Source organism: Camelus ferus, chromosome 4 (genome assembly GCF_009834535.1).
Source record: "Camelus ferus isolate YT-003-E chromosome 4, BCGSAC_Cfer_1.0, whole genome shotgun sequence".
In the NCBI taxonomy this organism is placed as follows: Eukaryota; Metazoa; Chordata; class Mammalia; order Artiodactyla; family Camelidae; genus Camelus; species Camelus ferus.
The window spans coordinates 39,064,879-39,083,467 of NC_045699.1; the positions used below are offsets into that span (position 1 = coordinate 39,064,879).

The 18,589-nt window shown below is 42.1% G+C and overlaps 1 protein-coding gene across 5 annotated transcripts in view; it reads left to right on the plus strand.

The window, feature by feature from the left end:
- PCSK5 (proprotein convertase subtilisin/kexin type 5) overlaps positions 1 to 18,589 on the plus strand; it is a 413,713-nt gene that overhangs the window by 31,304 nt on the left and 363,820 nt on the right. For all 5 annotated transcript variants that reach the window (XM_032477865.1, XM_014562872.2, XM_032477866.1 and 2 more), the window contains exon 2: positions 8,642 to 8,746. In XM_032477865.1, coding sequence (XP_032333756.1) covers positions 8,642 to 8,746 — 105 coding nt within the window. The remainder of the gene's footprint in view (positions 1 to 8,641; positions 8,747 to 18,589) is intronic.

The following is an 18,589-nucleotide window of genomic DNA, read 5'->3' on the forward strand; positions in this document are numbered from 1 at the left end:
TGCAGCTGCTTCGAAATTGATAACTGATACCCACAGAGGCCTGACAGTTATGAAGAATAAACGGGCTCCAAATACAAATTGTCTGGTTTCATTTCCTTTGCTTTTCATGGATATCCACTGCAGGATTAGTTCTGCCTTGTGTTAGTTTCCCATTGCTGCTGTAACACATGATCACAAATTTTGTGGCTTAAAACAACACAAGTTTATTATCTTTCAGTTCTGGAGGCCAGAAGTCCTAACCTAAAATGAAGGTGTCACCGGAATTGCGTTCCTTCTGGAGATTCTAGAGGAGACTTACCTCCTTGCCTTTTCCGGTTTCTAGAGGCCATTGGCATCCCTTGGCTTGTGGCTCCTCCCTCCATCTTCAGAGCCAGCAACAGAGCTTTTTCAAATCTCTCTCTCTCTCTCTCTCTTCCCTCTCTTTGTTTCTCCCTCTCCCCCTCCCCATCTCTGCTTCCATCTCTCTGACCTCTGCTTCTCTCATCACATCTCTCTGACTTTGCTACTTCCCTCTCATAAGGACCTGGTGACTTCATTGGGCCCATGCAGATAATCCAGGATAATCTCCCCATCTCAAAATGCTTAATTTAATCACAGCTGCAAAGTCCTTTTTGCCATATAGGAGGACATATTCATGGCTTCTGGGGATTCGGAGATGAACATTTTTAGGGGACCATCATTCAGCCTGTCATATGCCTGCATATCTTAGAAAGTTGCTTTAAAAATCATAAGAGATTCTACATCTTGAGCATCTGCCTGAAGAAAGCATTGCTGCATATCTTAGAAAGTTGCTCTAAAATCATAAGAGATTATACATCTTTCCTTGCACCTCCTGATTAAAAAGAGAAATGCAGTGCTTTTGCTCTGAATTCATGTACTCTGATTTCATTCTCTGAAGAGCTGACTGATGGGCTTCAAACTAAAGTAGAAGGAAGACGTTTTTTATATCATTGTGTGGCATTCTGTGGCCCAGTACAGCAGCATCCGAGATGCTTGGGGCCAGGTGTTGCACTTACTAAATTTAGAATGCGCCTTGAACTTCAAGGTGAAGGGGTACCTTAAAGATACTTTCCCGCCTACACAAAGTCACTAATGTAAGCTCCCAGGGGTCAGTGGCAGAGCAGGAAGTAGAGATCAAGTCTCTTGTCCCCATGGAGGTAACTTGTCAACACTCTTTTTTGCATCTACTTAAAGTAGGTAGACGTATCCCCAGAAAACATCCCCTCAAAGGTACAACTCTTAGGAACACAGTCTTCTGGGAAATTATTTTAAACTCATTCTTGTAAACCTTTTCTTTTAAACATCTTTCAGGGTAGTTAAGAACATGTGCTCTGAAGTTAGGCTGACTGGAATCAGCCTGAGCTTGGCCCTTTCCTAGCTGTGTGGCTGGCCCTAGGCAAATTCTCAAACTCTGTGAGCTTCTGTTTCTGCGCCTGTAAAATGGAAATCATGATACCTACTTCCTGCTACTGTGAGGACTCAGTGCAGTAACGCCTGGCCCTTAGTTGGTGCTCCATAAATATTAGCAATTCATCAGCTTTCTGCATTTGCTTGCCTTCTGACTTAATAGTTAATGAATTCAGCAGCCTTGTTACACATCACTTTGGTTCAGTGAGTCCAAGAGGTCATTGACTTTGATGAAATAAGAGTAAAGGCGTGCTTTGGTGATTATGTGGTTGTTGGTAGTAAATTCTTAATTTTCAGATATGTTTACATGTGATAATGCCATTCATTCATTCAGCATTTAGTAAGCATGAAGTGTACGTTACATTATATATTAATGTTATATCACAGAAAGGGTTATAAAGACATGAACAAGAAACCTTCCCTGAGATTTAAAGATATGCTCGCTGTTGCTTTGATTTCCTTAAGAGCAGGGGCCACTCATTCATTCATTCATTTTAACATTTATTGGGTAAGCCTGGCACTGTTAATGGGAGCTAAGGCTAATCCAGCAGGGAATAAAACAAAAATTCCTGCCCTATAGAGCTAGCATTCTAGCAGGGGAAGACCAACCATAAATGGGACAAGTAAAGAGAGTGTATAACATGCTAAGTGGCAGTTAAGTGTTAAGGGGGAAAATAGATTAGGGAAGGGGGAATAGGGTGGAGGGGGAGATGACAATTTCAAATAGGGTGGTCAGAGAAATCCTCCCTGAGGAGGGAACATTCTAGCAAAAACCTGAAAGCAGAGAGGATGTGAGTCATAAAGATTTCTAGAAGAGCATTCCAGGTGGAGGAAAAGCAGATGCAAAGGCCCTAAGTTTGGAGTGTTCTTGGTGACTTTGGGGAAAGCAGTCATGGCCACCTTCTTTTTGATTCTCCTTTGAATGTTTTAGGATCTGGAACACAAAAGGCAAATAATTACAATGCTTTTTATATTCTCAGGGATGTACAAAGGAGACATCACAGTCAACGTTTTAATGAAAGGAAAACAGTATATCTGGGCATTGCCTCTGTAGCTTTCTGTCTAAATAGAATTTAGCGAGCAGGAGTTTCAGACTTTTCAACTTCAGGCATTTGAAAGAGGTTGGTCGGCAAGAACAATGGTCTTGGGGACTTGGTTCCTCCCCAGCTCACCTGAGAAGGGTGGGAGGAGATCTGAGCTGGAGAGCCTCAGGTAACTGGGTTCTTGTGGTTCTCAATCTCTGAATCATTCTGCAGATGGGAAAAAGAACCAGAAATCAACAAAGGAGAGTTTGCAACTATTGAAATCACTGTTACTGAGGTATAGTTACATACCCCCCAGTGTAGCCATTTTGGGGCAAGATTGGATAAGTGTCGACAAATGTATATACCTTGTAGTGTGCTGATAAATACTAACCAAGTGACTTTTCAGAGAAAAAATAAGCCCTGATTTGTAGCCTTTGCCCATTTTTCCTGGTGTGTAAATACTTCCCTCATTATTGATGTCAAGTCATCAATGTGATGTCGCTGAACAGGATGTGGAGAAAAGGTGCCATTGGATCTTGCAAGCCTACTGTGAGCTGGTCCCAGCAAGCTGAGCATTGACCACACATGTAATTACCACCACAATCATGGTGCAGAACATTCCCCCAAACCAGCATTTCTCTAGGCTTTTCCCTAGGTTATCACTCATCTGTTTGCTATCATGATAAGAGTAACTATCCTAGAATTTCTTCTCAATGGAAACATACAGTATGTACTTTGTGTCTGCATGATGTTTTGACATTCATCCACATAGTTGCATGCACTAGTAGCTTGTTCTTTTTATTGCTGGGCACTCCATTCTATGGCTATACCACCATTTATTTATCCATTCACCTGTTGATGGATATTTGCATTGTTTCCAGTTTGGGGCTATTCTTAAGAAAAAGCCTCTATAAATATTTGTGTATGAGTTTTGTTTGGAAATAGGTTTTTCATTTCTTGTGGGTAAATACTAAAAATGAAATGGCTGGGTTATGAGGAGGATGCATGTTTCATAAGAATTACCAAACAATTTTCCAAAGATGTTAAACCACTTACACTCCCACCAGCAATATATGAAAATTCTGATGCCCTATGGTCTCATTGCGAATTGGTACTGTCTGCCTCTTAAATTTTAGCCATTTTGGTGTGGGTATAGTGCTATTATGATTTTAATTTGCATTTGGGTATCTTTTTGCATGCTTATTGGCCATTTGCATATCTCCTTTTGGGAAATGTCTTCAAATTTTTGCCCATTAAGAATTTTATTTGTATACTGAAGGTAAATAAATTTTCAAAAGAAAGTACAGAATTTGGAGAAATCTGTAAGTTGGAGAGTGCAGAGGGGAAGACAAGGCAGACAGGAAGCTCAAGAGAGCTGACAGGTTCAAGGTGGCCACAGCCTGTGATCTCGGCAGTTCTTAACCAGGGTAACCAGCTCTCCAAGTCTGCCTGCAGCTGACCCAGTCTAAGCACTGAAAGGTCCTGTGTCTTTGTTAACACATCAGTCCTAAGCAAATTAGCACAGTTGGTCCTATAGAATTATCTGTAAGGAATTTGCAAACTATATGCCTGGAGTCATTAGACCAGTGAGGGTTTTGCTGCCAACACAGGCGAGACTGTTAGTGTGAATGAATTCTGAAGGGCCACAAGCTCCTTACCAGGGGCCAAGTCAGTGTAAAATATTGGTCTTCTGGCTCCCAGCCCTCTGCTCAGAAGTCTGTAGCTCGCTTGTGACATAAGAATTTCGGGACACTGGGAAAGTTCTCTCCTGCTGCCAGAAGAAGAGAGAACAAACAGAAACCTCCAGTGATTGGTGTTTTCTTTTTTTTTTTGACAGTGATTTGTTTTGAAATTACAAGCACTGTGAACTCATTTATTTGGCATAATGTTTTAAATTTTCTAATCAAATGCACTTGTGCATGGAAGAACCAAGATATTTTCTTACTAGTCATTTACACTTTAGTGTAAAAGACTATATAAAAAGCCTTTCCTAAGAACACAGTTTGGTTTGAGAAAAAGTAGTGATAGGAAAGTTCTGGGTGCCAGGGTGAGGGGGCTACCACTAGGGAAGAAAAAGCACAAACATTTGACAGAATTGGGAATGAATGATGAAATTCATCGACTTAGTGTTGTGTATAAGGTTTGTGTTGCTTGGCAGGGAAGTGTATGTAACTACACAGAAGAGGAGCATAAGAGGGTCAAGAGGGAAGGAATTATTTCCCTTCCTTTGTGTGGTGCTAAGGAAGAGGTTGAGCTTTGATCTATCTATTGATTTTATGTTTTGTATACTCCTATAGCTCTTGACTCATTTATAAAATGTCCCTGTGTTAGTTATGTCTTGTACCTTGTTTTAGGTATTGTTGCTACTGCATAACATAATCACAGTCATCTTTTGTTCTACATCACCCTGGAGGAGCTAGATGGAGTGTCTGGTTATAGATAATGTTACTGCTCTGTTTTCATACACTGTCTTTCTTTTGAATAACTCCCAACATATTATGACATTTTTCTTTCTAATGATTATTAAATGCCCTCAGCATGCACAGTGCTATTGGAAGGATATAAAAGACACAATTCCCGCCAATAAGGGACATGCATATTAACAGATGAGAGATATAAACATCCTTTTATGTATATGTGTATATATATATGTACATGTACATGTATATAGTTTCTGGGAAGTGACAGATTATTTTGTTTGGATGAGGTAGGTAATTGAACTAATGCACCTGCTCCATAGCTGATGTATTGCAAAAAAAAAAAAAAAAAAAAAAAGAGCTGTGTGAGCTTACGACCTTCAGAACCACAACCCTGGCATAGTTGGTCCTTCAGTTACAATTAAACCATTGTTGCTGAAATTAGCCTTAATTGAATAGCTCTGTGATTTTCATCCAGGCGTCTATTCTTACGATTCTGTGAGATGGTGTAATGGAGGGAGCTGGCCTGGGCTGGGAGTTTTTCAGACTTCGGACTTGAGGTGAGACATAAAGGGTGAGCTAGAGGAAGCAAGGTGGAGGGGATGGAGGTAGGGGAGGAAGCTGCAGGGATCGGGAGCAGCAAGCCCGACGCCATCAAGGAACTGAAAGAAGGCCAGCGTGGCTGGAGTCCAGAGAATTGCAGGCAGATGTGACTTGCGGTGAGGCGCGAGAGGGCGGCATGCCGATCACGCGTGCGCTACAGGTCAGGGTAGGATCATGGTCTTTACTCTGTGAGTTAGGTGGATCCTGTGGACTAGTTCCTGGCACAGCATAAATGCTGATATGATACAATGATGGTAATGTACTTTAAAAACTATATTATGAACTAATATTAAATATTATTATTTATTTTAAGAGTGAAGGGAAGCCACTCAAGGATCTCCTTCATGAAATATCCTGTGTATATAAACATACATGTAACATAGATTCTTCCTTTTTTTCTCCTACAAAAGTTGGGTTGTATTATATGCCTGTTTTGTACCTGTATTTTTTTATTATTTGCCCACTATATTGGTTATCAATCCACTTTACATTTTAGTTCGTTTAGAACCAGTCACCTGGTGATGACAGCTAGTTGTTTGCATTCTTTTGCTTTTTACAAGATTGGCTCTAAGACCCATTCTTGGACATAGGTGGCTCCTTGATCTGTAGACTCTATTTTTAGAAGTGGAAAATCTAGGTCAAAGGTTAAGTACTATGTCTAATTTTACTGATGTTACCAAGTCACTCCCCAAACACTTGTCCCACAGTATGCTCTTTACCAATCCTGGGTAAGCTGCCTTTGTGCCTACATCCTGGCCAAATGTGTATCATTAGCTCTTTTTGATTTTTGCCAATGAAATAAGGGAAGTGCAGAGATGATACCAGGGTAGACCGAGGGGAATCCTGACCAAGAGACAGAGGTGAGGGACTAATTAGAGGATAGGAGGTGAGAGAAGATAGGATTTAAGTGTAAATTTAGATGTGACACTCATAACTTTCTGCTACTTACTATGTGGCAGGCAAGGGCCTGACCAGCAGTGCCCCTGTCAATCCTTCTAACCACACTAATAAATGCTATTACAAACGATTCCTAACTTTATAAGGAACCACAAAAGACCCCGGACAGCCAAAGCAATCTTTTGTAGGTCTCTTTTTTTTCTCTTTCTTCTTTTTGTTATTATTATCCCCCATTTGACTCTGATGCCCAGTCTCTGTCCACTGTACCTCCCGTATCCTTATTCGTAGTTGAGGAAACCAAGGTGTTAAGTGATGTATCCAAGATCTCAAAACAAGTTTAGCTGGACAAGGATTCCATTTCCCAGCTCTGCATGCACTGCATTGGGCCAGGGTTCTGGTCTGTACCATTGAAGCCACAAAGGATCTGAATATATCTTCAGGGTGCATTTCATCCACAGTTTGAGTTTAATAGCTGAGTTGAATTCACTCATTTCCTGTAGTTGAAGAGGTTTTGTCATAGTTGAATGGACGTGATCTTACACATACTTCATTTTTCACACAGTCAGTACGTTCTCTGGAAAGTTCTTCCTCAGAGATTCTCTGTTTCTTTCCACAAGAACTACTGTATTTACCCAAGGAGCATTCTTGATAAAAGCTCCATGAGATAAAAGCCCTAAGCTCCTTGGGATTTTAAGATTTTCTGATAAAGGATCACTCAGCCCCTCCTGAATGCTACCCTTAGTCCTCCGGAGTCTTAAAATTGGCCTGTAAATCTCTCCTGGAAACACTCTTGGAGACTGGGGCTGGCACCCGTGCCCTCTTCCTCATTGTTTTCTGCTGCTTCAGAATTCAGGATCACTGAGGTGACAAGTTTCAGCTAGGATTTCCTCATTTTCCACTTGTTTTCAGAGTCCAGGATCTCTTAGGGGCACATCTGGGCAGTTTCCACTTGAATCAGAGATGAGAGACTAAAGACTTTCAAATTTAATGATTATAAGAAGCATTCAGTTAGAACATAAATCCCCAGTGAGGAGGTGACTCCTAAAGGGCATAGAAATTTTGTTGATCCTCCTTATTGGAAGGGTGGGACGGTGACTGAGAATGTGATGAAAAGATAATAAGAAATAAACCTTTTGTGTAGGAAAAGGTATAACTTTTTTTTTTTTTAATTAAGAAAGTCTAACTTTTGAATTGTCCTCATTGGAAGATGTCCTGTGGTGGTTATCCTTTTAGGGCAGAGCAATGGTGTCCTGGAGAAATAGCCCCCAAATGTATTTGCCCAAAGCAAGTAAAGTGTCAGTGTGTTAAAGAATGGAATTTGAGAGCTGAAATGATTTTAGACATTAACTGACCCAAAGTCCAATTTTATAGAAAGGAAACTGAGGCGTAGTAAGCATATGTGATTTAGCCAAGAAGACACTTCTGTGGAGTTTCAGCTGAAACTAGAACCAAGCTCTCCTGTCTTCATTCATTGTGTGGTTTAGTTTCCATTACGTGATCCACATTTTTATAATCTGCTGAGAGAATGTGTCAGTTGTGTCAGTTTGTTTTCCTAAAGTGGACAAGGACTTATTTTTACAGCTGTCTTAAATAGACCTAACTGCTCTTAACTAAAGAAAGAGGTTCATAAATAAGAAGACTAATATGTTAAAAAAAAATGGTTCTGATAAAATGGGTTGAGTGATTTTTTTCCACAGGAAGCTTAGCTGATCGGTAGGATGTGTGATCTTTGTTTTGTTTTAGAAATTGCCCTTTCCACTTTTAGTTTTGCAATCAATGAATAAGGGCTATGTATTTACGCTGTTGACTGAAGTCAGGAAACTAAGTAATGTTTTCTTTGTGAATGATCAACTGCTCAGGGCTTGTTTCAAATTAATGATATAAATAATCTAACAAGGTCTTTCAGTGTACAGTCCTTAGAGCAAACAAAATGCAATGTGTTTTTATAACCAGATAGCTATTTGATTTTTTTTTCTCTTTCCCACATTTGGATATAGATTGATATAGAATTACTTAAAATGCTGCATATAAATTAAACATTAAGAGGGAGATACGGAGAGGCTAAGCTGCCCCATTGTAATCTTCAGTCCCTGCCTCAAGGACACTGCATCTCATATCACATGTCCTTCTTTTGAAAAGTGATCACCAGGGTTCAAGTAACATTTAAGCATAGCAGGCAACTGCATAATTTATGAGCCATTTCTTGGTTTTGTTTTGTGTTCTCAGATGAAGAAAAACAGAAGACTTTTCTTATGTTAGCTCTCTCTTACTCTTTCCTTCCTACCTTTGCAGATCGGGGCCCTGAAGGACTACTACCACTTCCACCACAGCAGGACGATTAAAAGGTCAGTTCTCTCAAGCAGAGGAGCCCACAGTTTCATTTCGATGGAACCAAAGGTAAGAAGAACCAGTTGGGTGGGGACCAAGAGGCAGAGCTGCTGCATTTTTCATTGGTAATATCATACTAGGAACTGGTGACCAGCGTGAAGGCTTAAATTTCAAGAGCTGTCACACTGTCCTTTAGTCCAGTGTCTTCACCTCCTCTTCAGACAAAAATCAGCAGTGGCTTGATTTTTATGGAAGTGCCCTTGCCATCCCAGTTGAACAAGAGCCCAGGGTTATCCGAAGTAGGAGCTGTCATGGAGAAATGAGAAGGAGTTTGGGCTGGGGAGCAGATGGAGGTTGATTCAGAAGTATTGAAGGGTTAAGAATACCATACCATCTGCCTGTTTGCATGCAGATCTGAGGGTCTATCCAAGCTCCATGGAGGGTCTCTTCCAGGACCCTGAGGTCAGGCCCCAGGTCACCACGAGTCCTTGCCATTTCAGCTGGCATTGCTAGAGCCATGCCATTGGCAGCCCAAGGCCTGGACAGTGTCTGACCAGGAGGGATTCTGAGCATGGAAGGGCTGAAGTCTGGCTGCTTGTCTTGGGGCCTCATCAGGGGTCTTTCTTGCACATCGCCTGGACCCCAATCCTTTGGGATTGTACAGAAAACATACCCCTGGAGAACCTGGCAGGACATAGATGTTGAGGTTCTCCCGATCCATTTTAGAGAGGTGGGGCAGCTTTGAAATGGGACATAGGAAGCTGGCAGGTGTTAGGGAAAAACAGACTAATAATTGGCAACTAAAACTCTGAGAATGAGTGAGCTGTCTGTCCTTATTAAGTTGGAGGAAAGGGTTAACTGTGACAGAGAACTGCTTGACTTTCCAGATGTGCTGAGTCAAGAGGAGGAGAGGGTGGCTGTACCAGCCTGGCCTGGTTCCTCCATGGGCTCGCTGTTCACTATTTACTGGCTAGGAAGGGTGATTTGGGTTTACCATTTGAACTCATTTTTCAGTAAGTTGGTCGTCAAGTCTCTACCACTGAGCATAGCAATCTCATCTAGAGATTCCTTGAAAATTGTATTCCATATTAAAGCAAAAATGTCCTTCTTTACATTAATATGCGAATCAGTTTTGCACCTTGGAGTAATGTGCCATAGTTCACCTACATTTTGTTCTGGAATGTTATCACACAGCACTCATGACTGAAATTGTATCTTGGTGGTGAGAAAAAGCACATTTGTTGTTGGTCACAATTTTCTGTAGGTTATAGGCACGTCCCTGTCCCCTAATACTTAATACCCTGGCGGCCTGTGGATTATATATGTATATTTTCTTCCCCTTCATCTCTATTCTGAATTAAATGTTACTGCGAAACCAATCTGTGAGGATGTTCTGGAACTGCTGAAGTTTTTGAAGCAAAGTACGTTTCTCATCTGTTCACTTTTTTGAAGCGTTCGTTAACTTTGGTAATTAGAATGATTTTAATTTCAGACCTGATGTGCGTAGTCAATGTGAATTTGAAAAACCGAGTACTGATTGGAATGGGAGGTAAGAACAGAACTGAATATGGAGCTGTTTCCATCCTCCATGTCGCCTTGGTCTTCCCTTCTTATCTCCGTGCCTCAAGTAACTCATGCAGGACCCAACAGAGACCCTGGATGCTGGGACACGTGGTGCCTGGCACGTATGTCCTTCCTCACCCAGTCCAGAGGAACAGGGCGGTTTCAGGCCAGCCCTAGGGTGCCTGTCCGATTCCCCTTCCTCCTCAGTATGAAGAATACCCAGGTAGGACCGCACCTTACTCCTCATCCTGATGCCGCCTGCCCCTCTTTCCCGCCCAGCTGTTTATACAATTCTACCGGCTTTGCAGATGGAGTACCTCAGATTGGCGCTCTCTCTCAGCTTCTTTCAGACATTTCTTAAAGCTCAGTCATTCCATCCATTGACCATTTCTTGAGCCTCTGGTATCTCTCAGGCCCTATGTCAGGCTCTGGAGATTTGGGGATCTGGTGGTGCCCTCAGGGAGCTCACTGCCGTCCCCCACAGTAGCTTTCAGGGAAACACAAAGACACTGCAGTGCTTCTCAGTGTTGAGGCTGGAGGGACAGAGGAGATGGGGGTTGGCTACATTCCTCCTCTTTCTCCAGCTTCTCGAAAAGCTCGGGCCCACTTAGGTTAGATTTCCTTTCTAATTTCAGAAAACTTTATTTGCAGAGGAGTTGCAGAAGTGTCATGAAGAATTCCTTTATCCACTTCCCGGGTCCCCCCAGTGTTGGCAGCTCCATGTTGCACTGTGCCATCCTTAATCATGTCGCCCTTCTTGTGTCTGTTCAGATGCACACGCATGTATATATGTAAGTTTCTTTTTGAAAATTTGGATCCAAATTGCAGACATGATGGCCCTTCTTTACATACTTCACCGTGCATTTCCTAAAACCACAGACGTTCTGTTACATAACCCAAAGTACAAAGTTAATATTGTGGTTAAGTCTGGATATTAACATTGACTCAGCATTATTATCTAATGTACAGATTTTATTCATATATTGCCAGTTGTCTCTTTTCTGGGCCAGGATCACATTAGTTGTCGTGTATCCCATGTCCCCAAGGGAGCCTCTGTCACAATTCCTGCTGTTTACCTTTCTTTTTTTTTTTTCATGATCTAGACTGTTTTGAGGGGTGCTGGCCAGTTATTTTGTAGACTGTCTTTCAAGGTGGGTTTGTCAGAATCTATATGATGAGACTCCCGTTTGGCAGGAACCCTGGGGAAGTGCTGTGTTCTTCCCAGTGCGTCAGATCAAGAGGCACATGGCGCTGATTTGTTTCATTACTGGTGATTGTAACTTCGATCCCTTGGTGTCTGCCAGGTTTCTTTACATACGACTTCCCCCTCCTAATTGATGAATGCTTTTGTGGAGGAGATACTTCCTGTGGGCGGACTTTGTATTTTTCACTCCCAGCGGCCCTCACTGGGAGTATGCAGTGCCTGCGTGACGTGCTTCCTTGGTCAGGTCTCCTTCCCTTTCATCGTGGGGGTGTGTGTGTGTGGTGGGTGGTTCGTGTGCCGGAGTGGAGGCACATTTGTGACTGGGGGGTGGGGCCGTGTAAAATGGCTGGGTGGAAGACACTGGTGGTACGTAGTTATTTTTGTTCATCCTCTTCTCCAGAAAAGGAAAACACACGCGGTGAATTGCAGGGAATGCACACACTCACAGATCCTGGCTTTTACTTGGTGTCGTAAATTGCATGGCTCCTTCTTGCCCCTGCTTTTGTTTTCACTTAGAGGGTTCTAAAGAGGGAAATGTAAAGTAGCAGCATTGTCTAAGAACAACCCTCCGGTGCTAAGAAAATTCTGTGGTCAGTTGGGCCACATGAGCCCAGAGAACAGGAATAGCCTGGGTTCCCATATGTTAACATTATGTTATGATTAGCTTTTTAAATGACAGGGATTCATGGACTTCTAAGATAGCATGCTATACAGTAATAACACAGTTCTGTGCAAAAGTGTTGGGACACTATTATAGCAGTCAGAAGGGTGTTCTTGACTCACCAGCTTTTCATCCAAAGACCTAAGCTAAATTTGAGAAGCAGCAGTCTTGAATTAACATTCTCAGAAACCTCTCATTAATCTGTTTAGAAACCTTTGCCAGCCTTGTGGCACTTTGGTCAAGGAGGGTGTTATCTGTAGGAGCTTTTTGGAAGAGAAGTTCTTTCTGGTTCTTTAGCTGCCCATGCAGATTGGGCAGGGGTGGAGGACATACTTTTCTTTCATTCTTCTCCTTCTTACCCAGAACAGAAAAACCAGAATCCTACATTTCTCATCAGTGTAGGCTTATAAAAGTAAAAATCATAAACTATGCATGTCCCGTCCATGTGTAGTTAATATGCAAGCACAGCTTCTGCCTTTGCCCGTTAGAGTTTATCTGCAAGAGTCTGTCTGGTCTTTGAATCTCTTCTCTTTTCCTGTCTTCAGATATATGTATAGATCTATTTTATCCAAATCTAGGCTAGAATCACCTCCTGCTCTAGGGTCAGGGATGTGCACCTCTCCCGTCTTGTGTTTTTCCTTCAGTTCATCTTATCAGCCCACCACATTGCACGGCTGTGTATCTCAATTACAGAAAAACTGTTGCTTTGCTGTAATTTATTGTGGAATCATAGGCTCCTTAGAATTAGACTTCTCTCTTCCTATCCAGTGCTTCCATACCCTCCATTGTGCTCCTAAAAGGATTTTTCTTTTGCATCTGTTAAATACGCCCAATGACAGAGAGCTCAGTAGTAGACAAAGAAAACTGTTCTGTAATAAAGAGATTTACTATGTTGAGCTAAAATCTGCTCACCTGTAACTTCTACCCATTGGATCTCCTTTTACCTTCCAGACTTACACATAGCAGCTCTTTAAATATTTGAAGCCCCTCGCTCAGTGTCCTGGATCAGCAGTGGTTTCTTTGTAAATGCGGTCCCTCTGTAAATGTGGCCCAGAATTAAGCTCAAGGTGTTAACTCATAGAGAGATTGCCCATTTGTTGCATTTATGCATAAGCCATTTCCTCTAAAGAAAATTTTAGAGCCGAGCATTCAAGCATTGTATAGTGAACAGCTACGGGGTGTAGGAAGAGGGCAGGAAGGGAGGAGTGGAGTAATTGGGGGTAGTTAGCAAGATGAGATGAAATCAAAACTGTGGAAGAAGAAAGGTGAGTTGGTAAGGTCAAGTTCCTTACTAATCTCAGTTGGTACCCGTCGTGTCCCGGACTTGAAGATCGTATCAAGTAAAGGAAGAGAACAGGAGTACTTCACTGTGTGTAATGTTCCTGTTCCTAGAACGTTGTACAGATCTACTTCTTATCAGTCAAACCCCTTTCCCCATGGATTCACTTTGTAATTTCAGAATGATTTGATCTTCGCTGCTGATCGATATGTAATTGATCCACAGAGACCACTAGCACGTTAGTTAACTCCTTTTCTGAACTCTGAAACAAACCATTTCTACGTTGTTTGCACGCACCTGACCTGCCAGGGGACCTTTGGAGGTAGAGCAGTCTTACATAGTTAGAAATACATGCTCAAAGGTGTCTGAGTTCAGTCTCGCCTGGCTCCTGTGCATGAATCGCAGCCGTGCCTTTTCAGCGGTAAGATTCCTTGTGTCCTGGTGCAGCGTCAGAATTCATCCCACCTGAGCCCCAGTGCTTTCTGTTCTGGCCACCGTTCCACTTCCTTTCCCCCCACCTGCCCCCGTTCACACAGGTGCTCCTGTGGGCTGTGTGCTTTGGCCAGTTAATTTTCTGCCTTTTGGTTTTAAATGTGATAATAACTTAATGGTTTGACTTTCTTCTGTGAAGTGCAGTTTTATAATAGAACATTCCTGGACTTGTGCTCAGCCGGCCATGTGGGAGAATCCGAGTGTGTTGAGAGGGGCCAAAGGGGTTGTGTTCTTGGGGCAGGAACCCGAGGCTCTGTGCTCTTTGCATGTCATAACCGTGATGGTCACACGTTGGTCTCTCAGCATCTCACCAGTGGATGAAAACGGGTACCAGATATCTTGAGAATGCCCTGAATTCTTCCAAAAGCAGTGTGGGCTTGAGTCTGATGGTGAACAGCGAGGACGTGGACTGGTGGTCAAGAGGCATCTTGGAGGACTCTCTTGGTCTGGGCTACCTTCTTTAACCACTTTTCACCAGTTATAAAATGTGGCCCCTCTAGCAAATTCCTGTCTTTGCCTTTTGAGAGTATTTCTGTCCCTTTGGAAACCCCACTATGGACTGTATATACCCTTGGGAGAAGCATTTCAGCCATAAGTTTGCAGTGTTTGTGATATATATGTATGTATGTTTGTATGTAGGTAGGTACGTTTTAGTCTAAAACCAAATTAACAAATCTAGTTTCCCACAGCAGAGCATTAAGTGACTTGTTTTTTGGAGTTTGTGTGTGTGTGTGTGTGCGCGCGCGCGTGTGTGTGGAGGGGAAGTAACTAGGTTTATGTATTTAATTTATTTTTTTAATGGAGGTACTGGGGATTGAACTCAAGACCTTGTGCATGCTAAGCACATGCTCTACTACTGAGCTACATCCTCCCCTAAGTGACTTGTTGATGGGATTCTGGGATATTTCTCATGAGTCAAAAGGGGAACCAGGAAAAGACAAAACTTCAGGAGAGTATAGCCAACATGGTAAGAAGTTTTGTAAAGACACTGTAAGTTTTATTTATTTAATTAATTTATTTATTTTGGGGGGGAGGATGGATTTCAGTTCATTTATTTTTTATGATTTTAAATTTTTTCCATTTCTTAATTGAAGTATAATTGACAATGTTGTGTCAATTTCTGGTTACAGCATAATGTTTCAGTCATACATATGCACATATATTCTTTTCCATCTTCTTTTTCACTGTAGGTAACCATAAGATATTGAATATTGTTCCTTGTGCTAGCTATTGTGGTAACATTTATAATGGCAAGAGAGCTAGGAGTGTAGGAGAGATGGGAGGATCATGCGGGTGCAGATTCCACAGCATCCTCTGCCTTCCCTTCTTTTCTGTCTTGTTTTCTGGTCTTCTAGTTCCCTGGATGGTCAGATACCAGAGTGTCAGATTGTATGTTGCTGGGTTATCTGATGGGAAAGTTTGGGTCATGACCCAGATCCCTCACAGACAGGAATGAATTTAAAAAAAAAAAAATTCTCAGCTACTTTGGACAAGTTGCCAAATCTTTACTAGAGAGCATTTATTTGGCAGTGCTTCATTTTGAAAGGTTATAAACTCACATGCCCACCGTGGAGGGTAGATAACAAGAATAAGTTGGCCCCGATTTCAAATCACTGGGCAGAGGGCAGAGCGGAGGCCCCGGCTGTGACGGGGCAGCTGATACTCTCCTGCGTCGCGTTGGCAAGCTGGCTGTCAGTACAGAAGAGCCAGCGCGTCTGGATTTTTACACATTTCCAATTTTAAATGTTGGCATGTCATTTGAAAATTTACACATATTCGTGTGGGCGAAAGAAAATGCATCCGAGGGGCATCCCAGTTTGTGACCCTGAGATGGGCTGTGTCGGGAGAAAGCGGTGGGCAGGGTGGGGCAGGCATGAAAGGCAGATCTCAGCACCTTCGCAGCTTGGCCTCCGTCTTCCCTTCATTTGGACGCTGGTTTCTGTCTGTCAGTTACACTCCTCTGAGTGGCTCGGTCTGATTTTTCTCTGTGTCTTAGTCCCCAAACTGGAGTACGAAGAACTTGTAGGCATAAAAAGTAGGCTCAGGGCACTTGAGTTCTGAGGCAGAGGCTGCTGCGTGGTGAGGACAGGGTGGGGAGTGCCTCTGCCTCTTGTGCTTTGCCCAGTTTTCCACTGACACCTGGTACTGCACTGAAACAGTCTCAACCAGAAGTGAAGGCTGGAGGAAACAGGTTAAGACAAAAGAACAAATAGCAGATAAAGTGATGCCGTGTAGAAATAGGAAGAGGGATTCGATAGGGCAAGGGGGGGTGGATTGTGGATTTTGTGTAAACCACTTTAACCACCTGAAGGAAAGGTACAGGTGTAAAATCTTTATTATTTTCTTAGTTTACGTAGTATTTCTAAGGTGTGAGATTCTAAAACAGTGAGATGCAGGGTAATGACAACATTCTGAATGTCTAGATAAGTCTGGTCTCAGTTCAGGTTGCTTCTGACGGAATGCTGTAGACTCAGTGGCTTATAAACAACAGAAATTTACTTCTTCTAGTCTGAGAGGCTGGGAAGTTTCCAAGATCAAGGTGCTGGCAGGTTCAGTGTCTGGTGAGAGTCCATTTCCTGGGTCATAGACAGTCTTTGGAATAAAACCCGATTTTTCCTTAATGATCTTTAAGGACCATCATTATCTGGCCTCTTCCTACCTCCCCGAGCTAGTCTTTGAAATGCCCCCTTTTTGCTTATCACTCTAAGCCACATTGACCTTTTTCTATCTCTCGAAACACTGAACTCTTTCCCTTTGCCTGGAACATATTTCCTTTGGTCTCTGCATGATGGATATCTTCTCATTCTTCACATATCAAAGCAAATGCCTCCTCCTTTGAAGGCCCTTCCACAGTCATCCTTGCTAAAGTAGACCCTTAATCTCATCCTAGCTTGTTTGTCTTGAACATGCTAAATTTTCTCTGTGTTGCCTGTCTGAGTCCAAAACCATATTGTTTCTTCATTTAATTCTTGTTGGGTTTTCCCTTACAAGATAAAACTAGGGGCAGGAGCCCCATGCATCTTACTAACTGTGGTGTTCCCTTGACCTGGAATAATATTTGGCACATAAAAACCATCAACAGAAGAATGAATGAATGATATTAAAAATTAACTTTTATAGGAAAATAAATGATAGAGGTAATTAAAGCTGGGTGCTGGAATTTTCTTAGTTCCCTCCAAACTCAGATCACTTTATGGTGACACACACAGTACTGCCTCATTTTAGTGCAGACACAGGGACATCCAGTTGGAGAGACACTTTCATAAAATGAAAGAGGCAATGACTAGACTTGGGGCATTTGGATTCTGGTCTCAGCTTTGCTACTGGCTCAGGTCGCTATTAGCGTGTCACTCCTCCCTGGGTTTATTTCACTTGTAAAATCTCGGAGCCAGTGAGCTTTTTTTTTTCTGATGTTCATTCCAATCCATCAGTTACCATCCTGAACTGATATCACTTGTGATTTTGCTGTTGATCCACGTTGCCCATCAGATGTGCCCTTCTCATATTCTCTGTTCTGATGTCTTTCCAGACTTCTTCCTCCTACCTTTCTCCCCAATACTTTGGATATTTCTTAGCACATTCAGCTCTCCCTCAGACCCTGTTTTACCTGAAAGAGTGAATTTTGCAATTAGACTTGAGATGAACCTGGTTAGTCTTGAGACAGATAGAGGCTTTGCCTATCCAGCAGTGCACATGATAAACGAGGAGCAAGTGACGTTGCTTCTTTGTTCTCGCAGTGCGTATCTCTCACTGACACAGGTGTATGATAACGAGAACAGTACTTATTACTGACGTTCATGAATTCCAGAAGACAGTTCTGAATAACAAAATGTACTTGATACAAGTTTTTTTTTAAAAACATTTTTTATTGAGTTATAATCATTTTACAATGTGGTGTCAAATTCCAGTGAAGAGCACAATTTTTCAGTTATACATGAACATACATATATTCATTGTCACATTTTTTCCTGGGAGCTACCATAAGATCTTGTATGTATTTCCCTGTGCTATACAGTATAATCTTGTTTATCTATTCTACATTTTGAAATCCCAGTCTGTCCCTTCCTACCCCCTGCCCCCTTGGCAACCACAAGTTTGTATTCTATGTCTATGAGTGTTTCTGATTTGTATTTTATGTTTGATACAAATTCTTCTAAGGAATTGAACACTATGTGGTTTTTGGAGAAACGGAGCACCTTTTGAAATGACAACAATAGAACAAAATTTTAAAAGCTTGCCATGGAAATTAGAAGTCAGAAATACGTTGGGAGGGCTATGGGGTTGGTGGGTAGGAAGTGGGAAATAGAAGAGGCCAAAAATAAAATCAGATCGAATCAAGGGTGGACACAATTAGGAAAATTGTTGGTGGAGTGTAGGTTCTTTTCTAATTTGTTGGCAAAGCTAAGCAAACATTTTCACGTATAAGTTTTCAAGCCTAGGCTGTGATTCTGAAAAAAAAGTGAAAAAGTCGAGCAGAGGGAGCCGGTGAGGAACAGGGCTGTGTCCTTAGGGCAAATTTATGAAGCCCCAGCTCAAGGTCAGCCTTTGCTCTGAAAGGAATGTTCCAATAATGTCCCTCAAGATGTGGACAAGCTTTTCAGACGTACTTTTTAGACTAGTAGGAAGCCCGTTTTCAAACCCATCTATGTACAGAGAGAAATGGCAAAGATGGAGACTTCTTGAAGGACTGGGAGAAAATGGAGTCATTCCATA